General features: G+C 59.1%; 1 protein-coding gene across 1 annotated transcript; it reads right to left on the bottom strand.

The window, feature by feature from the left end:
• Nucleotides 1-1,576: 1,576 nt before the first annotated feature.
• LOC148223077 (maestro heat-like repeat-containing protein family member 7) lies at nt 1,577-8,881 on the bottom strand. Its single transcript, XM_088167490.1, has 12 exons — nt 8,680-8,881; nt 8,324-8,380; nt 4,801-8,037; nt 4,357-4,686; nt 3,624-3,771; nt 3,234-3,415; nt 3,012-3,149; nt 2,621-2,735; nt 2,312-2,449; nt 1,915-2,091; nt 1,645-1,787; nt 1,577-1,595 (listed from the first exon to the last, which is right to left on the bottom strand). Exons 5-12 carry the CDS (start codon nt 3,756-3,758, stop codon nt 1,577-1,579), a joined length of 1,047 nt encoding a protein of 348 aa, XP_088023616.1. The 5' UTR covers nt 3,759-3,771; nt 4,357-4,686; nt 4,801-8,037; nt 8,324-8,380; nt 8,680-8,881.
• Nucleotides 8,882-9,525: the final 644 nt, after the last annotated feature.

A 9,525-nucleotide genomic window follows, 5' to 3' on the forward strand; every position in this document is an offset into this window, starting at 1 on the left:
AAGAAGGGGATGGGCAGGGTCTGAGGGCTGGAGGGATGGAGCAGGCAATAGGGAGGAATTGTGGAAGTGGACAGAAGAGGAAAGGATGGGCAGTATCTGAAGGCTGGAGGGAGAGAGCTCTCTACAAGCAGGGAGAGGGCTGAAGCCATGTGCCAATCATCAGCTGTGCCTGGAGCTCCAGCTGGTCTCTTCTGGTCTCAAGGCAGCCTCATCTTCCATGGCATCTGGAGGTCTTAAAGGGACGCTACTTCTTCTAAGCCAGCAGATGAGCATGGTTCTGCAGGTCTTTCATTGAATATCTCTTGAACTACGATGTCTAGAAAGGGCGGCCGTATCTCCTCAAGGCTTGAAGGGCTGGAAGAGAGAGGAACAGAGTCAGAGCCCGGATCTGTGGGAATCCAAGGAGACCTTCCTGCCAGGGCCATCCCAGCCAGCTCTTGCCATGGCCAAAAGAGAAGAGGGGCCAACGGGATCAGCTGCAAGGTGCTGGCCACAAATCCCCCCGCCCGCGTCCCTGAAATCTCTCTGAGCTCTGCCCACGCCACCCCCCGTCCACACATGCAGCGAAGCCCGCCGCATCCGGGGCAGGGATTGCAGCTCCCCCTGCCAGTCCCCACTGATAGCCCGCTGCCCGCACTCACCCTCTCTGAGAATGTCAAGCTCTCCTGGCTGACCCCTCAGGTGCCGCCCAGCGATGCCTGGGAACACAGAGCCTGTCACAGCTCTGCCCAGCGGCAAAGATCCCTGCCAGCGGCGCTGCCAGCCCTGTGGCCACACGCCCTCGTGGCCCGGCAGGGCTCAGCCCGGGCCCTTGCCGCATCCTGACGCCCAAGGGCACGGCTGCGACAGGGCGGCAGCAGCGCCGAGAGCAGCCGGGGCTCCACGGCGCCGGGCCCGGATGCCGCTGCCGGGACAGCAGGCGGGGCTGGGGCCGAGCTGCGGCGGGACGGGGCGGGGAGGGAGCCCGGGCTCACCGATGAACCTGATGGCTGCCTCTCGGAGGGGCTCCTGTGGGCTCTGCACGTACGGCAGGGCCTGGCGCAGGTGCTCGGCCGCTCGGCTCCTGTCGTCTGCCAGCTGGAGAGAGAGGCGGGAGGGAGGGGTCGGGCCGGGCTTTGTGCCCCTTTGCCAGGCGCTCCCCGCTTTGGCCGGCCCCGGCCTCCCCTGCCCGCACAGCCCTGAGGCGCGGCCAGCAGCCGCTGGGCCGGGGCTCCGTCGGCACCCGGCTCGGGCCCCCAGGAGCCTGGAGAAGAGCCCGTGCGGCTCCTGCGTGCAGCCCTGGGCAGGGCCACAGCTGCCAAGCGCACACAGTGAGCACCGTGCTCAGGGGACTTCTCCAGGCTGAGCCTGGTGCTTCCAGGCCCTCCTTACCAGGCACTCGGCAAACTTCAACAGCTGCTCCTTCTTCATCAGCTTCTCGAGATTCCTTCTCTTCAGGAAGTCGAGCACACGAAGCAGTGTTTCCCGAGAGGCCTGGAGAGCAGCAGAGATGCAGAGATGGCCCCACAGCCCAGAGCACAGGACTCGTGTCTCTGTGCCAAGGCTGGGAGGAGGCTGCAGCTCGGGAGGTGCCAGGTCAGGAGGCAGCCGAGACCCTTCCAGAGATCCACCAGCATCACACAAAACCTCACCTTCGCCACGTGCTCATGCTCCTCATGGCAGTGGAAGAACAGTGGGAGTAGGCTCTGGCTCAAAATCTTCATCAGTGGCTTTTTTGCCTCGTCTAGTACCAACTCTGTCATCCTGAAGAAGAGGTCAAGGGCAAGCACCTGCACATGGCTATTGTCCTGGAAGATAAGAAGATAGGATCGTAAGAGTAATTACTCTAGGGTCACCCGGACAAAGGTCCAAAAATAAATGGGGCAAAATGTTTCTGGGCATCCAGTGCCAGTGCCTGGGGACACAGAGCCTTACGTTTTCAAAGAGCACGAGGAGTGCCTCGGCCAGCTTCGGGGCGGTGGTGCTGGATATCAGGATGGTTTTGTCCTGGAGGACATTCGTGAACACACGGAGGGTCATGGCAACCACCTCTCCATCTGCATCACCCAGCAGCTGCAGGAGACTTGGAGACAGGCTGCACATTTTTCTGGCCTGTGTGGAACACAAGGCTGTGTTGTGAAGCCGTGAACCAACACCACGCTGGCACTGCAACCCCACCTTGCTGCCACAGGGCCCAGAGGCCAAAGGCCTGTCCCAAAGAACTCAGAGAGGTGAGGCAGAAGAGCTGGGAGCATCTGCTGCAGCTCCTGAAGCCCAGGCAGCCCAAGGGGCAGCTTTCCCCAGCACAGCTTCAGCCCTGCCCCCTTCTCACCATCGAGGGATCCTTGCTGAGCACCACAAGGCCTCTGAGTGCCAGGCGACGTCTCTCCCTGCACTTGTTCTGCAGGTGCCTTGACATGATCTCAAGGATGCTGTCACCACATTTAGTGAAATCCAAGCAGTCCAGCACCTGAAAGGCACAGGGCAGTGAAAGGGGATCCAGCTGGCAGGAGCCCGGAACCGCACAGGGCTGGGCTCAGAGATCAGCACAGGGCACTAGCACTGTCCAGGCACCTGTGGTGACGAAAGGACAGAGAGCTGGGAGGGAGCTCAGCGAGGCAGCACTGGCCATCAGGCTCACCTCCACAAGGAATGCCAGGAAGGGCAGATCCCAGTGTGGCTCTTCCCTGCTGAGCCGCCCAAGCAGGCGGCAGGCAATCCCAGAACACAACAAGAGGGAGGCACGGCGCATCTCCCTGGTGAGGGAAGAAAGCACCAAGAAACAAAGGTGGGCGGGCAAAACTCTCTCAGGACTGACTCACAGAGATCCAGTCTTTCCCCAGCATCCCTGGAGGTGATGTGGGCACTTTGGGAGGCTGCCCCTTCTGGACACCTCCTCACCCAGCCTTTTCCAGTCTGACTGGCCATCCCTCTGTGACAAGGCCCTCTGGCCCATGACCACAGGGACTGTGTGGGGCATCCCGGGCATTGAGCACAAATGTTGGGGGCAGAGGGGAAATGGGGGGTCTCACCTGGCCAGCAGACCCACGGCATAGTGCTGGGTGTCAGCACAGAGCAGCGTGTCCCAGCCACACTTGCGCTCCATGGCCATCACCTCAGGGTCATACTGCAGACAGAAGAGCAGAGCCTTCATGGTCTGCACTGCAAACCTGTGTGGAGAAAAAAGCCCAGGTCCTACTGGGAGCACTGGCACGGGCCACAAGGGCATGGGAAGGACAGGACTGGGACTGGACCTGTTGGGCTTGATGGGAAGGCGGTGATCCTCCCGGCACGCTCTCCAGAAGTTAGCAACTTCCTCAGGTATCTGCTGTGTGCTGATGACAATATGGGAGAGCAGAGCCACAAACAGGCGGGAGGAATACATCATCATTGCCTTGGGGCACTGAGGCACAATTAGCCAGATCACCAGAGTTGCCTGCAAAAAAAGCAGCCTCAGACAGCGCTCAGTGCTGAGGTGTCCATGGGGCAGGGCCTGAGGGGAGAGGCAGGAGCAGCAGCAGGCCTGGTGCCTCCTGAGCCTGTCCCTAGCCCAGGTCTCAGCCCAGCGCCTGAGGCACAGAGAGGATGGAGATCTGCTGGAAAGGCGACTGGGGAGCAAGCAAAGGCCAGTTCAAGAAACTCACAGCCAAGGCAAAAACATCTTTTTTGTCCCCATCAGAAGTGCACATGCTGTGCAGAGGCCAATCCTCCATCACACACAGCAGAGTTGGAAGCACCTTCTCCACTGTTGGTCCTGATGAGCCTATGGCTGTCCACATTCTTGCAGCAGCTCTGTGAGATTGGAGCTCTGTGTCAGGGGTGTCTCAGTCACAGTACAGTGCCCTGTGCAGCTGTGGGGCCCAGGTGACAGAGTCCCGGTGCCCTGAGGGCCAGGCAGGGAGAATGGCAGCAGTCTCAGGAGACAGAGGGGCATGAGGGTCCTGGACCTGTCTGCCTGTCTGGCAGAGCCCATTGGACAGGCTGTACAGGGTGGTGGGCCCTAAAGGCTGGTGAGGCTTGAGCTCTCAAGGCATGTGGGTCCAGTACCTGTCACACGTTGGGGCACAGTGCAGGAGGGTCAGCACCACGTCAGCAGGGTGCTCTCCAGCCAGCCTCAGAATGTCAGTGCGCAGACTGACACCCACAGTGGCACTGGACATGAGACTCTGGTGAATGCTTTTCACCATGGCTGGCACCTGGAGGGGGTGGGGGAGGCTTGGAGTGCTGTCCAAGGGAGGAACTCCCCAGCTTCCCCCAAGAAGTGCTTCCCTCCCCACCACACTGTGGTTCCCTCAAAGACTGAGAAGGCCCGGTGACCATGGCGTGAGTGGGCACACAACCCTGTGAGGCCTCGAGCCTTGGCTCCAGGGTGCTTACGTGCTGCTGAGAAGAAACGCAAGGGTCCGTGAAGTAGTCCACTATGAGGTCCTGGCTCAGAGTGGGAGTGGAAGTGCTGTCAGTATTTGTGATGCCCTGAGTCTCTCCAGTGTTGGCGTTTGTCATGGCCACGTCCTCAGTCACTGCCATGTCAGCCTTTGTCCTGTCATCATTCATTGCTGTGTCAGAGTCGTCTGAGCGCTCAGCCGAATCTGGGCTGACATCGGGCTCTGCCTGGAGCTCGGTCAGCCTGGAGTCAGGCTCAACTGTGCTCTCTGTTGCTGTGCTGCTGGTCTTTCTACAGCGAACGGGCACAAACTTGCGGAACATCTGCAGGAGAACGAAGGACAGGGAAGAGAGGCAAGTTCCATGGCATTCTCCAAGTGCTGTGCTGGGCTGAGCAGTGGCAGCCGGCCCAGCCCAGCTGGGGATGGCTGCAGGTACCTTCAGTGCTCTGCGGAAGGGGCCACGGGTGGGTTTCTGCTCTTGTGTTGGGTCCATGGCTGCACCTGCCAAGGAGTGAGCACAGCCAGAGCTGAGGGGCTGCGGGAGAGGCTGGAGAACACAGCCCAGCCCTGCATTCCCCAGGCAGGGACAGCCCCGGGATGCCCTAGGGGATGGAGCACAGCCACTGCGGCCTGTCTGCCTGGCCCCTCTTCTGTCCTGTCCATGGGCATGTCCACAGTTGCTGGGATGGGATGGGGCCAAGCTGGCAGCAGCCATCAGCCCTGTGGCCCTGCTCTACCACTCACCATCCCACATTGGCTGAAACGGCTCCAGCTCTTCAGGCTGTTGTGCTGGGGAAACTCCAGGGCTTTTCTTTTTTTTCCCTCTGAAAACTTTGAACAGGCTGAGAAATCTGCCCGCCATGCCAGAGTCTGGCCTTGAGGGCACCTTCAAGAGAGATGCCTCAGCAAAGCTGTGAAGCAACAAGCCGTGCAGTTGTGCCTTGAAGACACCCACGGCAGAGAAGCCTCAGGAAGGCTGCAGGACAGCAAGTCCTGCGCTCTGGTCTTGAGGGCTCCTGCCACAAGGGGAGGAGACTCCTCATAAATGATTCAGGTCAGAAAGTCCCGTGGTTTGGCCGCGAGTGCACCTGGAAAAGAAAAGCCTCGGGAAGGCCACGGGCCACCAAGCCCTGTGGTCTGTCCTCGAGGTCACCTGCAGGAATAACGCCTCCGAAAAGCTCCGGGTCAGGCACGAACGAGTGCGCTGTGTGGGGGCTCCTCACAGCACCGCTCTGGCGCGTCCTGTCCCGTCGCGTGCTCCAAGCACTCTGGTGTGGCCGTGTCACCGCCTGCTCCTATGTCACCATACATCACAAAGGGTCCTTTGACACCGTTCCATGCCACAGTGACCATGGTGCACCGTGTCACAAAGGGCCCTTGCACACACTGCCACCTGCCCTGGGGACACCCTGAGCCCACCCAAAGCGGCCCAGGTTGGAAGGAATCCCTTGGCTCAAATGTCTAAGACAGCCCGACAGGAATGTTAGGAATGGCTCAAATCATAAGCAAACGCTGCCCTGCTCTGTGGGCTCAGGGCATTTAAGAATCCTCAAATCAGGAAAGCTTTCCTTCCCATTGCTCAACTCAAGTCGTTCCGAACAGTTGCAAACTTCCCAAATATATTGGCATGGCCTGAGAATGGGATAGATTTGGAAGTTTGCTTCCCATCTCAAAGCAGCAACTCGTTTGCCTTAATGCCATCCACTGAGAGTCACTTTACAAAACAACACTACACAGAGGCTTTGCAAATGGTTTTCAATGAAGAGATGATAACATCCTAATTCTATGAAGGAATAAAAGCTTGCAAGAAATCCAAGTCCACTCAGTGTTACACAATTAGGCCAAACAAATGAGTAGATGGCAAAATGGCTAATCCTCCTCCTGGTACAGATAGCTAAGTGGCTCATCAAGTACAGGTCTCCCCTCTTCTTCCCTGTGGGACAATCAGGACCACTAGCAGGAAATGTCACAGCTGTTCCTTCTGCCCTCCATAACCTAAGCTGTGCCAAAGCACAGATGCTGCCTTCAAGCTGACTCCAGTTCCAGCCTAAACCTCTCACCTTCCAGACAACTCCTTCCCCAAGACGCCCACCAACACTAACCCCCCTAAACAGCCACACACAAGCCCCCAGCACCCTGCCAGGACCCCGAGCTATCCCCATCCCTCCGCAGAGCTTTCCCAGCCTCCAGCAGACCCCTTGGTTCCCTGCACGTGCCGTGGGATGGCACTCAGGAGGATCTGCTCCAAGGACTTCCCCAGTAGCAAGCTCAGGCTGCCAGGTCTATGGTTCCTGGATCATCCTTCCCACCAACCCTCCCTGTGCACGGCTGTTACATTTGCACATTGGTGCTCAGCTTGGACTCCTGCACTTGAGCAGCACTGCTGGGAAAGGATGGAGAGCGGCCTGGCAAGCTCTTTTTCCAGCTCCCTCTGGACTCTTGGAGGAGGCAGAACATTCCACAGCAAAGCACCTGGTGCCACAAGGAGTGGGCGGTATCAGGCAGCTCTGGGGAGAACCCTCAGGACAGCTATATCCCGAGGGAACACCGTTGGCCTTGACCTGTAGGCACCTGCAAAAGCTTAAAATCAGCTGCCTCAGTTTCCAGGACCTCTCTTGGCCAGCATCCTGATGTGCACGCAGGACTGCTGCGAGGCACTGCTGGGACCCAGTGGGACAGGAGCGGCTGTCTCGTGTCCATGTAGCAGCCCCTGACAGAGCCAGGGTCATCCCAAAAGCAGACAAACGATCTGGTGTCAGCAGAGAGAAGCAGGGAGCACTGGGCTGGCTCCTCTCAGGGTATTTCAGCTGGGCTTGCTCCACAGCACGCCCCTATTTTAAGGCCTGCTAATGCCAAGCTACCAGAAACGCCTACCCTGATAAGTCCTGATGCTCTCTGCTTCCGCCCTCTTCCTGACCCTGTGCAAGGGTGGAGCATTGCTTGCTGTGCTTTCAGGAAGCTGTTCTTGAAACCTTCCAACATTCCAAGCTCCTTTGCCCTCTGTGCATGCTTGCCATGGAACCCCTCCCAGCTGCGTTCAGAGGATGCTCAGGTTGGTTCTTCTAAAACCCAGGGCTTCAGCGTGCTCAGCAAGATCTTTCATTCCACAGTGTTGTGGAACTGCACCTTCAGCACAGGGACCTTGCCAGCCTGATCTGCCCTCGTTCCTGTGCGCCTCTGCACAAAACATGGCATGGAAGAGAACGGCAGCAGGAGCCTGTGTGTGTGCCAGGGCTCTGGATTTGCGCTGCTTGAGCTCCACAGAGATGCAGGCAAAGTGAAGAAGCCAAACTGTTTATTGATGGAAGGCAAAGCAAAGGGATGAGCTGCAGGGGAAAGAAGGGGATGGGCAGGGTCTGAGGGCTGGAGGGACGGAGCTGTCAAAAGGGACAGAGAGTGGAGGGGAAAAAAACGGGATGGGCAGGGTCTGAAGCCTGCAGGGAGGGAGCTAGCTACAGGCACAGAGAGGGCTGAAGCTACAAGAACGGTGCCAATCATCAGTGGTGCTTGGAGCTACAGCTGATCATCTTCTGTGGAACCGGAAAGTCTTAAAGGGACACTGGTTTGTCTGAGCCAGCAGATGAAGGAAGTTCTGCAGCTCTTTGGTTGAACACAAGTTGAGTTACTGTGCTTGGGTGGGAAGGGCTGTTGTCTGAGCTCAGGGCTTGAAGGGCTGGAAGAGAAAGGAGAAGAGCCATGGTCAGAGCCCGAATCTGAGGGAATCCAAGGAGATCTTCCTGCCAGGGCCATTCCACCTAGCTCTTGCTATGGCCAAGAGACTGAAGAGACCAACGGGATCACGTTGCTGGCCATGAATACCCCCGGCGCATTCCAGAAATCTCGGTGTGCTCTGCCCACACGGACCCCCGTCTGCACAAGGAGCAGAGCCCTCCGCAGCCGGGCGAGGGCTTGCAGCTCCTCCTGCCAGTCCCCGCTGACAGCCCTCTGCCCTCACTCACCTCTGTAGATGAGCTGCAGATCTTCCTGCTGTCTCCTCAAGCTCCGCCCGGCGAGCCCTGGGAACGAGAGAGCCTGTCACGGCTCTGCCCAGCGGCACAGATCCCTGCCAGCGGCGCTGCCAGCCCTGTGGCCACACGCCCTCGTGGCCCGGCAGGGCTCAGCCCGGGCCCTTGCCGCATCCTGACGCCCAAGGGCACGGCTGCGACAGGGCGGCAGCAGCGCCGAGGGCAGCCGGGGCTCCACGGCGCCGGGCCCGATCTCCCTCCCCGCCCCGCCGCAGCTCGGCCCCAGCCCCGCCTGCTGCCCCGGGCACAGAACACAAATGCTGGGGGCAGTGGAGAGCAGGGGATCTCACCTGGCCAGCAGACCCACGGCATAGTGCTGGCTGTCAGCACAGAGCAGCGTGTCCCAGCCACGCTTGCGCTCCATGGCCATCCGTAAATCCAGACACCGCAGTCGGCAGAGCAGAGCCTTCACAGTCTGCACTGCAAACTTGTGTGCAGAGCAAAGCTCAGGTCATGCTGGGAGCACTGGCCCTGGCCACGAGGGCGTGTCAAAGTTCAGGGGCTGGCATGGAGCACCTGTTGATGCTGGCGGGAAGGCGGTGGTCCTTTCGGCGTTCTCTCCAGAAGTTATCGGCCTCCTCTGACGCCTTTTCTGTGCTGAAGAACACTTGGAACAGAAGAGCCAAGAAGATTCGAGGGAAAGACTTTGTAAATGGCTCTGGGCACCAGGGCAGGCGGAGAATCTCCCAAATCACCACAGTTGCCTGCAAAGGACAAAGCACCCCGAGACAGCGCTCAGTGCCCAGGTGTCGGTGCGGCAGGGCCCGAGCGTGGCACGGAGAGGCCAGGGGAGACGCAGAGGGAGCACCGGGCCTGGTGCCCCTGAAGCTGCCCCTAGGCCAGGATTCAGCGCAGTGCCTGAGGCAGGGAGATGCGGTGGGGGAAGGAGGGTGGAGAGCTGCTGGAGAGGCGGCTTTGGGGTGAGTAAAGGCCAGTTCCAGAAACTCACAGCCAGGGCAAAGATTTCCATGTCATCTCTGTCAGAGGTTCTGTGCAGTGGCCAGTCCTCCATCACACAAAGCAGTGGTGGTAGCACTTTCTCCACTGCCATTTCTGATGAGGCTATTGTCCTCCACGTGATTGCAGCAGCTCTGTGGGACCAGAGCTGTGTGTCAGAGGATCTCAGCCACAGCACC

The sequence above is a fragment of the Sturnus vulgaris genome, chromosome 7 (assembly GCF_052056855.1).
Source record: "Sturnus vulgaris isolate bStuVul1 chromosome 7, bStuVul1.hap1, whole genome shotgun sequence".
Lineage (NCBI taxonomy): Eukaryota > Metazoa > Chordata > Aves > Passeriformes > Sturnidae > Sturnus > Sturnus vulgaris.